Source organism: Aspergillus pseudodeflectus (assembly GCF_044049435.1).
Source record: "Aspergillus pseudodeflectus strain CBS 756.74 chromosome Unknown BJX68scaffold_62, whole genome shotgun sequence".
Classification (NCBI taxonomy): domain Eukaryota; kingdom Fungi; phylum Ascomycota; class Eurotiomycetes; order Eurotiales; family Aspergillaceae; genus Aspergillus; species Aspergillus pseudodeflectus.
This window is the reverse complement of record NW_027263838.1, coordinates 22,987-39,351: the sequence shown is the minus strand read 5'-3', so window position 1 is coordinate 39,351 and position 16,365 is coordinate 22,987. Positions and strand designations below refer to the sequence as shown.

General features: G+C 51.2%; 7 protein-coding genes and 1 non-coding gene across 8 annotated transcripts; 7 read left to right on the top strand and 1 right to left on the bottom strand.

Annotated features, from left to right (window-relative positions):
• Positions 1–286: 286 nt before the first annotated feature.
• On the top strand, positions 287–2,065 carry BJX68DRAFT_183102 (glutamyl-tRNA(Gln) amidotransferase subunit HER2). Its single transcript, XM_071037239.1, has 4 exons — positions 287–457; positions 502–823; positions 870–1,045; positions 1,092–2,065. Exons 1-4 carry the CDS (start codon positions 316–318, stop codon positions 1,958–1,960), a joined length of 1,509 nt encoding a protein of 502 aa, XP_070894251.1. The 5' UTR covers positions 287–315; the 3' UTR covers positions 1,961–2,065.
• BJX68DRAFT_183121 (SPRY domain-containing protein) lies at positions 2,066–4,267 on the bottom strand. The gene is made up of 2 exons (XM_071037240.1): positions 4,252–4,267; positions 2,066–4,193 (listed from the first exon to the last, which is right to left on the bottom strand). The coding sequence occupies exon 2, from the start codon at positions 3,992–3,994 to the stop codon at positions 2,171–2,173; it is 1,824 nt and encodes a 607-aa protein (XP_070894250.1). The 5' UTR covers positions 3,995–4,193; positions 4,252–4,267; the 3' UTR covers positions 2,066–2,170.
• Positions 4,268–4,601: 334 nt separating this feature from the next.
• On the top strand, positions 4,602–6,180 carry BJX68DRAFT_258331 (snoRNA-binding rRNA-processing protein ENP1; the record flags this gene model as incomplete). The annotated part of the gene is made up of 3 exons (XM_071043516.1): positions 4,602–4,976; positions 5,024–5,268; positions 5,316–6,180. 3 exons carry the CDS (start codon positions 4,602–4,604, stop codon positions 6,178–6,180), a joined length of 1,485 nt encoding a protein of 494 aa, XP_070894249.1.
• Positions 6,181–7,472: 1,292 nt separating this feature from the next.
• hacA (transcription factor HAC1) lies at positions 7,473–9,458 on the top strand. Its single transcript, XM_071041613.1, has 2 exons — positions 7,473–7,971; positions 8,025–9,458. The coding sequence occupies exons 1-2, from the start codon at positions 7,769–7,771 to the stop codon at positions 9,130–9,132; spliced, it is 1,311 nt and encodes a 436-aa protein (XP_070894248.1). The 5' UTR covers positions 7,473–7,768; the 3' UTR covers positions 9,133–9,458.
• Positions 9,459–9,461: 3 nt separating this feature from the next.
• Positions 9,462–10,590, top strand: BJX68DRAFT_246186 (putative SNF7 family protein Fti1/Did2). The gene is made up of 2 exons (XM_071041612.1): positions 9,462–9,643; positions 9,740–10,590. The coding sequence occupies exons 1-2, from the start codon at positions 9,599–9,601 to the stop codon at positions 10,322–10,324; spliced, it is 630 nt and encodes a 209-aa protein (XP_070894247.1). The 5' UTR covers positions 9,462–9,598; the 3' UTR covers positions 10,325–10,590.
• A 102-nt stretch (positions 10,591–10,692) lies between these two features.
• On the top strand, positions 10,693–10,765 carry BJX68DRAFT_t151. The gene has a single exon. It is a non-coding gene; the product is annotated as a tRNA-Lys (tRNA).
• A 200-nt stretch (positions 10,766–10,965) lies between these two features.
• Positions 10,966–14,076, top strand: BJX68DRAFT_183029 (uncharacterized protein). The gene is made up of 7 exons (XM_071037237.1): positions 10,966–11,290; positions 11,343–11,831; positions 11,878–12,402; positions 12,449–12,587; positions 12,636–12,712; positions 12,757–12,830; positions 12,878–14,076. The coding sequence occupies exons 1-7, from the start codon at positions 11,097–11,099 to the stop codon at positions 13,552–13,554; spliced, it is 2,175 nt and encodes a 724-aa protein (XP_070894246.1). The 5' UTR covers positions 10,966–11,096; the 3' UTR covers positions 13,555–14,076.
• BJX68DRAFT_183011 (3-oxoacid CoA-transferase) lies at positions 13,669–16,005 on the top strand. The gene is made up of 9 exons (XM_071037236.1): positions 13,669–14,071; positions 14,123–14,407; positions 14,453–14,639; positions 14,687–14,988; positions 15,035–15,114; positions 15,163–15,194; positions 15,241–15,358; positions 15,408–15,629; positions 15,679–16,005. Exons 1-9 carry the CDS (start codon positions 13,783–13,785, stop codon positions 15,811–15,813), a joined length of 1,650 nt encoding a protein of 549 aa, XP_070894245.1. The 5' UTR covers positions 13,669–13,782; the 3' UTR covers positions 15,814–16,005.
• Positions 16,006–16,365: the final 360 nt, after the last annotated feature.

Here is a 16,365-nt window from a genome sequence, read left to right as displayed (position 1 = left end):
AGGATACCCGCGAGAATTGAGCCCACAAAGATTACACTAGGTATGTACGCAGGAATATATAAAACGCTAGACGCCTCGAGCGCTATTATAGACAGTGATAATCCAATCCAACCATTGCAAATACCTCCCGAGTCCTATAATCTACTACGTTTCCCGTGAAGCAAGTCTTTAATCAATCCGAAGCTCGTGATGTGATAGAACGTTGTAGTAGGATATACTATTCGTAGTAATTGATAACGCACGGACCATGCGCGGCATCCAGAATTCGACCTCCGCATTGCCAATTCGCTCTCGCGCAAACCATCTCCAGTCTAAATGTCCCTCCTGTTGGAAGCTGAGAAAATCGTCGCCAACCAGAGCTCCCACCTCGCCCTAAATGCCTTCATAACCCCACTGCGCCGTAACGCCGTTCGATGGCAAGACCAGGTAAAAGATGCGGATCTCCGCTGGGAACAAGGTATGCTATCCATCGAGCGCGCGAGTTTTCGACTAATCGTCAAGGAATCCCAAAATCCAGACTAGACGGCCGCTTGATCGCGTTCAAAGATAACATCTGCACTCGTGATCTGCCTACAACATGCGCTTCGAAAAGCCTCGAGACCTTTACAAGCCCATTCAATGCGACGGTCGTTGGGCAATTGGAGAAAGCCGGAGCCATTGTCGCTGGAAAGACCAACCTAGATGAGTTTGGTATGGGATCGTATTCAATTCATTCACAGTTCGGACCGGTCAAGAGCGCACGATGCGGAGATGCAGGCCACCTTTCGGCCGGAGGAAGTTCTGGCGGGAGCGCAGTTGCTGTCGCTACAGACCAATGCTATTCGTATGTGCTGTGTCTGTTGCTATGTGTTGCGTCTAATTATAAACAGTGCGATAGGGACGGACACTGGCGGATCGGTCCGCCTTCCTGCTGCGTTTACAGGGATAGTTGGATTCAAGCCGTCCTACGGGCTGGTCTCTCGATGGGGTGTTGTCGCATACGCAAACTCACTGGACACAGTTGGGATTCTTGCGAAGCGGACATCAACAGTCAGGGATGTCTTCGGTATGAGTGTTCACATGTCCTGGCTGGCGGGCACTGACGATGACAGACGTCCTGAACCAGCATGACCCTCGAGACCCGACAAGCCTTCCTCCATCGTCACGTTCTCGAATAGCATCGAAACTAGATCTCTCCTCCCGGCCAGTCTCCCCTTCCCTCCGAATCGGCGTTCCTCTCGAATACAACATATGCGAACTCGCCCCTTCTGTGCGGCGGGCATGGTATCGCTCATTAGAGCACATGCGCCAGCAAGGACATACCATCCATCCCGTCTCTCTTCCAATGACAAAGTCAGCGTTGTCAGCATACTATATACTCGCCCCCGCCGAGGCATCCTCTAACCTGGCAAAATACGATGGCGTACGGTACGGTACGCAAACCGTCGGCCGCGACAGCGACGAGGACAAATCAGAGAGCTACCTCTACGCGAAAACAAGAGGCAAAGGCTTCGGCTCCGAGGTCAAGCGACGGATTATGCTCGGCGCATTCAGTCTCAGCGCCGACGCCATCGACAACTACTTCCTCCAGGCCCAGCGCATCCGACGCCTTGTCCGGCATGACTTTGACGCCGTGTTCAGAGCGGAGCACCCTCTGCCTGCATCTAGCACCGAACAGCAAAGCGAACAAGCTGGCGTCGATGTCCTCATCTGCCCGACTGCGCCTTCTCCGCCGCCGAGCATATCGGATCTCACGGGCACCAGTGGAGCAAAGTCACCACTGGATGCCTATGTCAATGATGTCTTCACGGTGCCTGCGAGCTTGGCTGGTCTCCCAGCTATATCCGTTCCTGTATCGGGGAGGAGCAACGGCGAGGGGCATGCAGAAGGGGATCTCGCGGGGATTCAGGTAGTCGGCCAGTATGGTGATGATGAGCTTGTTCTGAAAGTAGGAGAGCTGCTGGAAGGGTATGGGATATAATTGTGTATTGTATGATAAAGGTGGGCGGAACAGCCAGGAGTATCGTAAACAGACCAACCCTGTCATATGGTATAAAAGATGAAAATATACTGTACACCCCAACCCCATTCCCGCTCCATGTAATGCTCCAGATAAGCGTACACAAAGGCAAAAAAAAAAAGACCAAACCAACCCACAGAGTAAAAGAGGACGTCAAGATAAACTCGCAACTCAAACTCCGTTCATCGGAGTATCCTCTGGCTCCGGAACGTCGGGAGCCGCAATCGGCGTACTCGCAGCACCGATGCTCATCGCATCCTCAAAGCCCGCGGCGGCCCTGGTCGTATCCTGATCCGCAAGCTTGATGGCAGTACCACCCACAGGAACAGGTGCTGTAGCCAGCGCAGAGTCGTAGGCCGCACCGACGCCGTTTTTGAGGACATCCGTGCCGCCTACGGCACCGCTACCAGAGCCATCCATCTCGGCATTGTTGACGACGTCGCCGCCGTCATCAGCATCGCCCCAAACGAGCATAGCCTCGACCTCGTCGATGATATCTGCAATGACGTCTTCGACGATTTGTTCATTGAAGCGCTCGCCTATACCCCGGATGGGTTCGCCAGTTTCCGTGTGTGACGGAGGACCGTACCACCACGGGCCCTGGAAGCGGCATTCGACGGCACCGCCGCCGTAGCAGCTGACAGCTGGATAGTAGCCAATCATGCCATCGTCGGCGTTTTCTCGCTCGCCGAGGCCGAGATTGTTGGTGCCGTTGGCGAGTCTAGACGCTGGCGGTAAAAAGGCGTATAGTTCCTTGAATGGGGTTCCCATTTTCACACCATTTTTGTATATTGTGATGCTCGAGTCGGGTAATGTGCGTAGAGATGCATCCTCCACATTTAGTGGTGATGGCGGACCGAATGTTGGGGTTTCTTTGAGGTTGAAGGCGTAGTCGCGCAACTGTTTGGTGGGGAAGACGTTGGATTGTTGCCAGCAAAAGTCATTCTTGTAGTGGAAGGGGATGCGATCACGGATGAGGTTTGGCGCTAAAGGAGGCTCGTGTTTCGCGTCCGATGCTGGATCGTATGTTCCTTCCACAATCTTCTTCTGAAGTGAGAGAGGCGGGAGGGTTATGAGCATGCCGATAACGTCGCCTTCGCGGATTGATTCGCCCTTTGGAAAGAAGTATTCGCATCGCATTCGGTTGACAACTTCGCCGTTCACGTCGCGGATGCCATACCCATAACAATCAACACCAACGTTGACATCGAGATCTGCCTCTCGCCGCGCGAACCCGAGACGTATGTGGCCTCTTGCTGGCAGACTAGGCTTCGTGTTTCCATTCAAAGGTGCTGCTGCACCTGGTTCATTCATCACACCACTTATGATCCGAGCTTCATAATAATAAGTCCCTTCGCGCGCACATACGTTGGCACGCGCTGTGTGCCATGGATCACTCGTAGTCACCGCGAGAGCGTCCTTGGAAAATAGAATCGCAGCGGGGGAGTCTTCAAAGCTAAATCGAGCGTGGTATGGAGGAACATCTGTCTGCCGGTACTTAATATGCGGAAACCCAGTGTCAGCAATGGCATAGGTATAGCGAAAACCGTTTTTATTCGTGAGCTTGTCAACCACTTCGTAGAAATCCCAACTCCGCCCCAGAACACCAGACATTTTTCGAACTGCGAAATTCAATTGGCGAGATTGCGGTGGTAGTAGATCGGACGCCTTTGGTTCCCCAACTGCTATTGGCCTTAGAATGGTAAGATCTGAGCTCGGAATCGCGGTGTTATGCACAGTAACTGCTTTTTTCTTAGGTGGTGGACCCTCCTGGTCTAATCCCTTTGCCTCCCTTTTCTTTCGACTATCGCGTTTGTTACGCTTCGACCTTGCACCGTCCGCTTGACCCGACGCGGTGGTCGACGGCGCTGGGGAAGATCGTACATTCCCGTCTAATAGAGGCCCATTCGGAAGACCGGTAAGTGTAGGGTTCAGGACGGGCGAATTGATGTTGGAAGACGGAGCAGGCGATCCGGCTGCGTGCGTAGACGCCATCTTGCAGGGCTACAAAACAGTACTCTGAGTTTGGCGGCGGCGGCCTGAGGTCCGCTCAGCGGCGCGTGGTAGACGGCTCTTGCGACGAGCGTAATCGGTAGATGCGCGGAGAGAGTGTCAGGTTGTCATGGGGAGTGCGCAATTACGTGAATGATATGGCTGAGGCAGCTATGGTGGTGACTCAGTAATAGAGCTGCGGCTGCCGTTTAATGAGCTAAAGATTGGATGCAGGTAGGGGAAAGAGCAGAGCAACATACCGTGGAGAGGGTGTTTTGAATGCGGTGGAAGCTTTTGGATATCTCCGAACGGCCGCGACTTTAGGACAGACAGAGCGGATAAGCACGGCAGAAAGCTAGGCGCTCTTGGCCGATCAACAGTAGGTAGCGGAGATTGGGGCACCAAAGGCGGTGACAGCGATAAGCCCGCTGGAAAAAAGTCGCAATAAAAAAAAATAGATCACATGATCGAGAAATTTACACACATTGACGGCTTGGACCGAAAAGATTATTTACCGTGCTTGCCTTAACGGACAAGAGATAGCGGCCTAGTGACAACCCGGCTTAGGGAACCAGCTTTGCCGCTTCACCAGAACAGAAGAAAGCCCACCATGCCAAAGGCCACATCCTCTCGCGCCGCCGCTGCTGGCCGCCGACACAACCCTCTCGCCGAGGACATTCTGAGTACGGGCCACCTACGAACGCATCCTAGCAAGAAGGACAAACGCAAATCAAAGGCGGAACAGGAGCAAGAGAATGCAGAGCGCTTCGTTGACGCAAAGACGTCGCGCAAGATTCTGCAGATTGGACAAGAACTTGCCGATGAAGATGCCGCCGAACAAAACGCTGCGCGGGTGGTCGACGCGGGGCAGGGGAATTCGGCATTCGATTTCGAGTCTCGATTTGAGGATGAAGAGATCTACTCGGATGACGATGGAAAATTCAACGAAGAACAATGGGATGATGAGGAGGAGGTCGAGGAAGTGGTATGTAAATCAACCGTCTTAGCACTGTGCATCTCTAACCGGCACAGGAGGTTGATCCGAACGATCTCGACATGTTCCACAAGTTTGTCCCCCGAGGCGAGGAGGATCCGATCTTTAACCCTCGTGGTACCGACACTGGTGGCCAGACTACAAACCTTGCGGATCTCATTCTGGAAAAGATCGCAGAGCATGAAGCGAAGCAGGCGGGACACACTGGGCCTATGATTCAAGGTGGAGGCCTGCCAGAAGATGCTGTTCAAATACCAGCAAAGGCTGTCGAAGTATACGAGAAGTGAGTGCTATCAAATTGGGTTCCATGCTGGTGCTAACCGGCTACAGGGTCGGCATGATTTTGTCGCGATACAAGTCCGGGCCTCTCCCAAAGCCATTCAAGATTCTCCCTACCGTTCCGAACTGGCAGACTCTCCTTTCAATCACCCGCCCCGAGTCGTGGACTGCCAACGCTGTATACGCTGGAACTCGGATTTTCATTTCGCACAAACCGATTGTTGCGCAGGAGTTTATCTCGACAGTATTGCTTGAGCGGGTGCGCGAGGAAATATTCGAGACGAAGAAGCTGAATGTGCATACATACAATGCGATGAAGAAGGCGCTCTATAAGCCGGCTTGCTTCTTCAAGGGGCTGCTGTTCCCTCTGGTCTCTAGTGGAACATGCACGCTACGTGAAGCTCACATCGTTTCTTCTGTGATTGCACGTGTCTCCATCCCCGTTCTACATTCAGCGGCTGCATTGCTTCGCATGTGTGACTTGGCTGCGGAGCAGTCAATGAAGTCATTGGAGAGCACTGGGGCAGTGAATGTTTTTATTCGAATCTTCCTGGAAAAGAAGTACGCCCTTCCGTACAAGGTTATTGATGCCCTGGTTTTCCATTTTCTGAGATTCCGCGCTGCCGACCCAGAGGATTCAATGACAGACGGGCCCTCTCGTGACACCAAAGCGTATAAACTGCCTGTGCTTTGGCATCAATCACTTTTGGTCTTCGCCCAGCGTTACCGAAACGACATCACCGAGGATCAGCGAGAAGCTCTCTTAGACTTGCTGCTCGTCCGTGGACACAAAGATATCGGGCCTGAGGTCAGGCGTGAGCTGTTAGCCGGTAGAGGGCGCGGCGTCGTCGCCCCAGATCCAGAGAGGCAAAACGCCCTTGACGCGGGAGATGATACGATGGACACCACCTTTTGAGTTTGAGGGTCATTTTTGGGTTTCTTTATCCTCGGTGCATGATTTTGGTTTTCAAAAGACGAGTCCGGATCGGCGTTAGTTGATTTCTTAATGCTTTATGATTTGCATATATCCCCAAACTCGAGACGTTTCCTGAATCGAACCATGTCGGTGATCTCGGTGAAAAGTAGATAATTTCGGCTAAACTAAATGTATTATTTTGCGACAAGAGAGAAAGAGCAGGGGCACGGAGAAATCGATCAATTAAATCAAAACTGCCGATGCACTTGATAAGAAAATAGTGTTAAAGAAGACTAGATAAATCTCCGGCGAGAACTTTATCCTTGCACGGTTGCACACCGAGTGTTCGACTCCTTTCGATTCCCCGCATTCTGCTGAGTGGGCCCTTTGCCCCTGGGAAAATGGTCGAGCAAGGCAGGACGAGCCGGGGTCTCACAAAGTCTGCTTGTTGTTTGGACTGAAGTTTGATTAACAGCTGTCAGATGTCCGTATCTGTGAAGGCAAAGGCGTGGTTCTGGTCGTGATCTCAAAGTCAAGATGACCTCAGAGTGTGTGTGGGTTCTTGCCTGGAACCGTGGTGCTGCCGTACCACGTAGGCTGCATTCCGCTCCTTATTGTCGAGGAGGGGCTGCTATTCAAGATCCACCCTCTTCGAGTCAACAAGGAAGGACTTGGTATCTTCACAAAGAGAAGCGAGGAACCCTGGGAGAATAGTCCACCAATCCAAGGTTGGACCCTAGCCACTGAGATACCAGGGCACTGAGGGAAGAGACTCCGAGGAGTAACACCAACTTCGGACGGACTCAAGAAGCCCAAGGCGACGGCGTAAACGTTTGCGAGTTCATCGCGTTCGAGACCGATAATTTTAGAACGGCCTTTCCAAATCTACACCGATACAGAGTAAGCTGGTACTACATCGTAGCCTGGTCGTGAGCAGTTCCAATAGTTGCCGTCGTCGGCCTGGTGTGGAGGTCTCTCGTTCTTGCGTGTCTCGCCTCGCCTCATCAAAAGCGTAGTGATGCAACTGTCGGGGTTCCACTGCATGTCGCAGGTTTAGGTCTGACACGCCGACTCAGGGGCCAAGGAGAGTGCCAGAGGAGGCGACCAGGAAGGCTGGAACATATATTTCGATACAGAAACGCTTCTTGGGACAGAGCTTAGTGAGATATTCGTCAGCTTTAGTGGATCCCCGTACTCCAGCAGTAATGTTACAATTACGTGGCTGAGGCCAGGACTCCGCCCCTTGCTGAAAGGAGTCCGCCCGAATTGGCCACGCTGGCCTTTAAAGAGTCAACCAACTCCCCCTCTGACCTCTTGCTCAGCACCATCACTTTTTTATGAACAGCTGTCCTTTTCATCCTCTCCACACTTTGTTCCCCTTGGTACCTGTGCCCCAACACATTTCACTGGCTGGGATCTGGCCTCTGGCTTCGGTCCCGTTATGACACCGTGTCCTTTGTCTTGATGACCTAGGCGAGACATCCCTCTTTCAACTCCATCAACCATTCCAGATTCATCGCATCTTCTGCGTTTCATATTACTATCTCGAGTTGTTTGAATTATCAGACCGGTTGTCAAGCCAGTGAAAATGGAGGACCCTTTCACAGACTCTCTACCCTCTACTCCCTCCATGGAGGTTCCTGTGCTTACAGTCTCCCCCGCCGACACGTCTCTTCAATCGGAGGATGTTGAAGATGTCGAGGTTGAGACGAAAACTGAGAAGAAGCCAGTGAAGAAGAGAAAGTCCTGGGGCCAGGAATTACCAGTACCCAAGACAAATCTTCCTCCAAGGTACGTGGTAGCGCCGTATATTATTCTGGCAAGCTCCCCTAACAGCTATCTAGGAAACGGGCCAAGACAGACGATGAGAAAGAACAGCGCCGTATTGAGCGAGTTCTTCGTAATCGTGCAGCCGCGCAGACCTCGCGCGAGCGTAAGAGATTAGAGATGGAGAAGCTGGAAAACGAAAAGATTCAAATGGAACAACAGAACCAATTTCTCGTCCAGCGACTCGCTCAGATGGAAGCCGAGAACAATCGTCTGAGCCAGCAAGTCGCCCAACTCTCAGCAGAGGTCCGGGGCTCCCGTCACAGTACCCCAAGGCCTTCTTCCCCCGCCTCTGTATCACCTACTCTCACACCCACTCTCTTCAAACAAGAGGGTGAGGAAATCTCCCTTGACCGAATCCCATTCCCGACTCCTTCCGTTACCGATTACTCTCCTACTCTGAAGCCTTCCTCTCTGGCTGAGTCCTCCGACTTGACACAACATCCTGCAGCGGTGTTGTGTGACCTGCAGTGTCAGTCGGCGGACTCGAAGGAGATGGAAGTGCCCTCTCGCTTTTTGACCTCGGCAACACCATCATCAAGCATGAGTCTACAAATGACCTTGCAGCTCCTCTTTCTGACGATGACTTCCGCCGCCTATTCGACAGTGATTCATCCCTTGACCCAGATTCTTCAATCCTTGAAGACGGGTTCGCCTTTAGCGTTCTCGACGGAGGAGATTTATCGGCATTCTCATTTGATTCTATGGTTGATTTTGACACCGAGCCTGTCACCCTCGAAGACCTCGAGCAACCCCACGGCCTTCCGGATCAGACTTCTTGCAAGATTGCTAGCTTGCAACCCAGCCATGGCGCGTCCACTTCGCGATGCGACGGGCAGGGCATTGCAGCTGGCAGTTCGTGAGAGGTTCTCTCGGGAAGCAAGTTCGGTCGCCGTTGTTTCAGAGGGTCGATGGAGCTGGGAATCCTTATTGACCATGGCATCAGCGATAAATCTTCTTGAGAAGCCAGAACGAAGGAGAAGAATCTTGAGTGGTTTAAAGTCATTGCAAAGCGGTCGGCGCAGCGTTTCAGGGAAGCCTTATAAGATCATGCGGAGTTCACGGAGTTCAACCAAACCAAAGGAGGCGTTGACGTCTCGGCTGATGGGAAAGGGCTTTCAATAATTGTACATTAGCGTGTTCCAACATTACCAATTCAGAACCCCCATTTGGTTCATCCACTTGACTCGGAAGTTGCCGGCTGTAGTTGAAGCCATCGCCCATCCTCATCTAACGAGGTTGCGCTATTCACCCACTGGTAACTGGCAATTCGAGCGCTTAGTACGTAGAATTTATCTTGCAACTAAATTTTATCCTACAAATAAGACTATGATCAATAATCATGTAGTGACAGTAGTGCATGAAAGAATGCTGAATTGCTGGCTTTGTCGGTGCCTACGTCCTGTGGAGGTATATAAACCCCAGCCAAATGACGTTGCCACCCAAGGCGTTCCCCTCACTTCTAGAATCCGCTTTCTCTTCTGAACCCAACCACCTGCAGTCGAGACCACGTTTTGCTTTTCTTGATTTTCTTAGAAAGAAGCCGTCCCCATCTACTCCACATAATATTTGTCTTCTCAAATTATCCAAGATGGTTCGGAAAGATCCCATTTTCGAAGCCCGCACGAATGTGAAAGTGAGTCGTACCCGCTTTATCTTTGACCGACATTACCTCTCGAACAGGCCTTCGCCGGTTGTTTATACAAATTCTAACTCCTTTTCAATTCAATAGCTTCATTCAAATCGCTTAAAGAAAGAGGCCGCCCGCGCGGAGGCCACCTTCAAGTCTGAGAAGGCGAAGGCCGATAAGGCAATGAAGAACCGCGAATTCCAGATTGCCCGTATCCACGCATCCTCCGCAGTCCGGGAGAAGCGACGACAAGTCTCTCTACGAGCGGAGGCCGCTCGTGCAGACGTTATCATAAATGAATTGAAAGCCGCACAGAGTACTCGAGACACATCACGGACCCTTGCATTGGCGTCGCGAGGCCTGGACGCTGCGTCGAAGAGCGTCAACCTCGAGACATTGGTTTCACACGCTAACAACTTCCTCGCACGCTCGGAGGACTTCAAGATTGCTAGCAGCGCTATTGAGGATGTCGCTCAAGGTGTATCGATGCAGGAATATGGAGCGGAGGGCGAAGCCGATGTTGATCGCCTGATGGAGCAGCTTGCCGATGATGCAGGTGTAGACATGAGGCTCGCATTAGAGCAGGATACGGCACCGAAGGAGGATGTGAAGGAACAGACGAAGGTCGACGCAGACCTCGAGGACGGCCTAGGGGCTAGACTGCGGGCATTGCGGGCTGCGAATTGATCTGATGTCTCTTGTGTTGGTCGCCAGTCGTATGCTTGTTCATCCAAATTCCCTTAGCATCATGCTTTTGTGTCTATTTTTCGGCGAACTATGGAGAAGCGTATAAAGATTGTGGGTTTGGTGGGTCATAGGCTTGTATATATTTGTTCTTGCGTCTGTCCTGGTCCTTATGGTAACACTACATGGAGTTCGTTTTCCACAAATACAGGTTTGTGCGCTGTGATGCATAGGTTAGACCGCAAATGCTGTCAACATTTTTTATCGCCAGGCGAAATGGCGATACAATAGTTATATGTTGTGTTGACGGGAGTATTATAACCTACAAAGAAGAATATAAATGCACTACCGAGAGCAGCTTCTCAACAAAAGCCCGGCTAGCTCAATCGGCAGAGCGTGAGACTCTTAATCTCAAGGTTGCGGGTTCAACCCCCGCGTTGGGCTTCAATTTAATTTTTTCCCTATTCTTCTCTTTTTTTTTTCTGCGATGATCTTACGAACAGGAGAACATTTTTGAGATCCTAACCATTGGAGATCACGCTCAAGTCAACAGAACGTGGTTGTAAAACTCGCACCGAGGTGATGGCAACGCAGCAAACCTTAGCCGAGAGCCACTGAAATCAAGGCCACCTGAACATCCGATTTACATCTACTTCCTGACGAACCTCCTCCGTCCTGAACCGCGGCAACGCCCGTTGTGTTTCTATGCCATTGGACACATGGATCACGCTCAGCTGGAAAGGGCGGTGCGAAATTGATATTGGAAACTGGAGCAATGGAAGACCAGACCTCAGAGTCAAATCAACGGCAGTCAACAAAGAGCCGGCAAGCCGCATGTCTCAACTGCAGGAAAAGCAAGATTCGCTGTAACCGCAGCCAGAATGAAGAGCGATGCGATAGATGCAGCCACTCTCATCTGCAATGTGTCGTTCCGAACCACCATGTAGGTAGGCAGAAGGGGGTGAAGAAGTAAGCAACCCATTCTTCTCCAGTGTGAACGTGCGCTGACAGGGCCCCGCAGTAAACGCAAAGGTCTGGAGAAAGCGCTTCACCAGATAGAGCAGGCCATCAAGCGGCCAAAGACAGATCACTCAACCGCGGAAGCTGCGCAAAAGCTCATAGCAAATCTCCAGGACCTGCTCAGCAATTCCCATTCGCAGCAGTCTCCGAATGATAGAGATGACCTTTCCGAGGACCCCGATCAGACTGATCCTGTTATCCTTCCGCGAGACTCTAATTCCGGTGAGAGCCTCGCTTTGGATGATGCGGAAAACCCTCTGCAATTGCTCGCTCGTGCATCTGATCTTCAGCTGTCTCCGAACGATGTCCGGGACGCGCCAATATGGCCACCAATGGCACCCCCAAATCTGGCGATCCCAGTGGAAACTAGTGTGACTGCCGCAAAGTCATTTTTTGTACCAGTCAGGGCACATTTAGACATCAGTCCTGATATGGATCCCATAGAGAATGGGCTTGTTACATTGCAGGAAGCTGAATCCCTATTTTCCTTGTATGTCGCGATATAAGCTGGAAATGCAGGAGCTCACTATCTCTAGTTTCTACCAAAACCTTGCACATACAAGATGGGGCCTTGATCCATTTGTCCATACAGTGGAATTCGTTCGCTCGCAATCGGCTTTTCTTTTCACCTCAATCATGGCCACAGCCGCCTTGTTTATGCCATCAGCTGCGGCCCTGTGTAAAAGATTATCAAAACACAGCAAATCCTTGGCGAATGAAGTTATGAAGCGGCGTCTTAAGTCAGCGGAGATCGTACTAGCTTTCATGGTTAACGTCCCGTGGATGGCACCAGGGTCTTGTTTAGGTGATGATGATACTTGTTCATACATCGCAATGGCACTGGCAGTTGCACTGGACCTGTCTTTGAACAAGATAGTGCTGCCATCAACAAGCTTTGACAGCAGTGTCTCGAGAAGGCTCGCCAAAGCGGACTGTATCGACGCGAAAAGAGCCTTGCACATCGATGGGTTTGATAATGTCGACCCAACCTCTGAATGGGGCCGAAGGCTTCTACGACGTCGAGAGAGAATTTGGATTGCGTTATTCGTTCTCGAGCGAGGGTAAGTCTCTCCACATTATTCTATTATATATCTGATAACGGCGCAGTGTATGTCTGGCTCGCGGAAGAAACTATACTGTACCGATTACTACCTTAATTGAAAACTGTGATCGCTGGCATGTAGCCGAGCTTGCAGACTCACGCGATGGCGCTATGAATTCGATGGCAGTACTCCGAAGGAACCTTGTGAGGTCCATCAACCAATGACTTAGAGTATCACTAACATGTTACTAGGATGGACTTTTTAGCCGCGTCAAAGCTAGCTGTGATAGCTACCAGACAAGTAGTACCGGGTCTGGGGCCGCGCAATCGTGAGTTATCATCTTTCCATTCAAGTCATAAACTGACATTGCAGGATCAAATCGATGATAGAGAGCTTTTATAATGAATGGTACGAAGCGTGGACCCCGGCTATAGGAGAAGGCCAGTGTAAGTCAAGTAACTAATATGTGAAGGTTCAAGCTAATATCTCATAGCGCGCGCGCTGCCTCCATACGTCGAAATCCTGGTCACCCATACTATGCTATCAACATATGGAGGCGTCATAAACCACCCGACAGCACCCGTGGAAGTCAAGCGATTTTTTCGGGCTGCTGGTCTTTCCTCAGCCCTCAATGTCATGCGCGCAGCTATCCAAGGAGAAGCAAGACTCAAATCAATGCCAAACAACACAGTGATCATGATATCGTTTGCTGCGTGCTCTGCACTAAGTCTCAGCGTGATGCCGACGGATAGCAAATCCAGCCTGGCCCCCAGTGTCCGACACCTCATTGAGGAGGCGGCTGGAGTCCTCGAGCGGATAGGAGCGACGCCTAGCCATAGAGATGGGGCGTCGGTGCTATATGGACGGTTTCTTCGTGAACTGATCCGACGTACGCCGGCCGCTCCAAGTCAGGCCCAAATTGAACCTCAAGATCTACCACCAACGACTCTGACTGGATTCAACTCCATCCCGACAACGACACAAGACACGTTTGCGCATTCACTATTTTGGTCAGAACCTCTGCAATTTTCGGCCATGTCTGACGACCAGATTATTGATGCTGTAAATCGCGCTGGAACCGCATTTGGAGCGAGCGTCCCTGATGTTCCACTCGACGATATGTTGAGCTGGGACTGGCTCGACATAAGCAACCCAGAATTCAATTTTTAAACAATAATCAATGTCTCTGCGCTGTTGTGTCTGTGACTCTGGTGTGGCAACCCATTTCGGGGATTCGGCACATCTCCACGTCGGCGTCCAGAAGTAGCCCCGAGAGCCGCTACCTTAGGAGCGACATTAAATAACGCGACGTCACGCAAAAGAATTCCCTCAGGCTCTCGCATTCTTCCTTTAAAAGTTTACAGCATCTGTTTATAAGCAGATCTATTATAGCGCAACATGGCCACTCTCAGAGTTTCAGCGCTAACACTATCAAGAAAAGCGACAAGCATCGCTCGGGTCCAACTGGGCTTCCGCGCATGCTATCAGAGAACATGTGGCCGGCCATCTGCGTCAATTCATCACGCAAGATATTCCACTTCATCTACAACAGTCGAACAACCGACACGGGCTCCTACAATTGACCGTGCTGCCTCGAAATTATACAAAAATGCGGACGAAGCTGTGGCTGATCTCAAGAGCGGGTCAACCATCCTTAGTTCTGGGTTTGGTCTCTGTGGAGTTGCAGGTAAGGACTTCTACTGCTAAGTCGCTCCGGATTTGAGCTTAATGTTGATAGACACACTTATCTCCGCGATTGGCCGTCGAGGGCCCGATAGCATTCACTCTCTAACTGCGGTTTCAAACAACGCCGGTGCGCCCGGCAAAGGTGGACTTTCTACACTGACACACTCCGGCCAAGTCAACCGACTGATCATATCATATCTGGGAAATAACAAGGCGTTGGAGAAGAAGTATCTTACAGGAAATATTGCGATCGAGCTGTGCCCTCAAGGAACTCTGGCAGAGCGCCTGCGCGCTGGAGGAGCAGGTATACCTGCTTTCTACACGGCCACTGGAGCTCGTATGTCAATCACTCGCAACTCAGTCCCTTGCTAACTGTGATTAGATACCTTCCTCCAGGACGGAAAAATCCCCGTACGTCTGGATGAGTCAGGCAAGGTGCTAGAGCATGGCAAGCGTCGTGAAACGAGAGTGTTCAACAACAAGACATACTTGATGGAAACTGCGCTTACTGGCGATGTTGCAATCCTCCGAGCGTGGAAGGCGGACGAGGCTGGAAACTGCGTCTTCCGGTATCTCAGCCCCTAGCATCTACTTATCACAATGCTGACCAGCCTAGTTACACTACGAAAGCATTCGGCCCTATTATGGCCAAGGCAGCTACCCTTACGATCGTTGAAGCAGAAAATATTGTCCCGGTTGGCTCCATCGACCCCAATGACGTTGACCTACCCGGAATTTTCGTGGACCGAATTGTCCCCGCCACTAGCGAGAAGCACATTGAGATTCTAAAGCTTCGCGAGGCCAAGACAGAAGGCTCAGAATCGCCGGCTCAGTCACCCGCCATAATCGAGCGAAACCGAATTGCAAAGAGAGCGGCCAAAGAGCTCAAACAAGGATACTATGTCAACCTGGGTGTTGGTGTGTACTCCGAACCACGTTCCATGGGCGGTGCTAACAGTAGTAGGAATTCCTACCCTCGCACCCTCAATGTTGCCAGAGGGAGTCAAAGTATGGATTCAATCAGAGAATGGAATTCTCGGAATGGTAATTATCTGCGTCAATATTGTGTTCAACGTGAGCTAACCGGCGTAGGGTCCGTATCCGACCGAAGATGAGGTTGATCCGTATGTGCTCCTTCATTCACTTTACAGAACATGCTAACCCCAACAGGGACATCATAAACGCTGGCAAAGAAACTGTAACACTCATGCCGGGTGCTGCCACCTTTGACAGCACCGAGTCATTCGGAATGATCCGAGGAGGACACGTCGATGTATCTATCCTAGGCGTGAGTTCTCATATCCAAGCACTACGCTGCCGTGCTGACCACCAGACAGGCTCTGCAAGTGAGCGCCAACGGCGATCTAGCGAACTACATGATCCCCGGAAAAGTGTTCAAGGGCATGGGCGGGGCTATGGACCTGATATCCAACCCCGAACAGACCAAGATCGTCGTCGCCACCAGCCATACCGCAAAGGATGGCTCCCCCAAAATCGTGTCCGAGTGCGCCCTTCCGCTGACTGGTGCAAACTGTGTTAGCACAATCATTACGGAACTGGTATGAAACCTACACGAGTAGTGATGAATCTCATACTGACAAAAGGCAGTGTGTCTTCCAGGTTAATCGCAAGAAGGGTGAGCTCACTTTGACTGAGCTTGCTCCGGGCGTAGAGGTCGAGGAGATCAAGGAGAAGACCGGGGCTCCATTCCATATTGCGGAGCAACTGGCTGTTATGGAGTGATTTGATATTGATCGAGATGTGTATATACCCGTTGCAATAGACTTACACATGTATGCATGTTTCGGCGAGCAAGTGAGCGTTGTAGGAAATAAAACGGGGATCAAATTCGCTGCTCAACACCCAGACTGGGGAGTTTTGAGATTATGTTCTAGATTTATTGCAAGGCTTCCAGTCGCTGACATGATAGCATGCCTTTTTGACGTCGTAGATCGATTGAGCCCATCTGCTAAACTAGTACCTGGGTACTTGGCTTCTCGCCCTTTCTGGACGGTGACCAAGTCCGACTGAGTAGGCAGGCATCTGGCATCCGTGCGGTGTCACTTTGCTTTGGCCAAGTAGAACTATAAAATAGCGCTGTCAGCCACATCGCCACAACCGAATCGACCGCACGAATGTCTTCATTCCTGAAAGCCCAAGAAAAGTGCCGTCTTTGGTGCCGATACTAGTACTGTAAGCAACACACCAGAGACATCTATTGGACGATGATAGCGAATTCGTGTTATCATACATTCGAATTGGACAAGAAATTGGGCATATCCCGAAGAGCTCGGC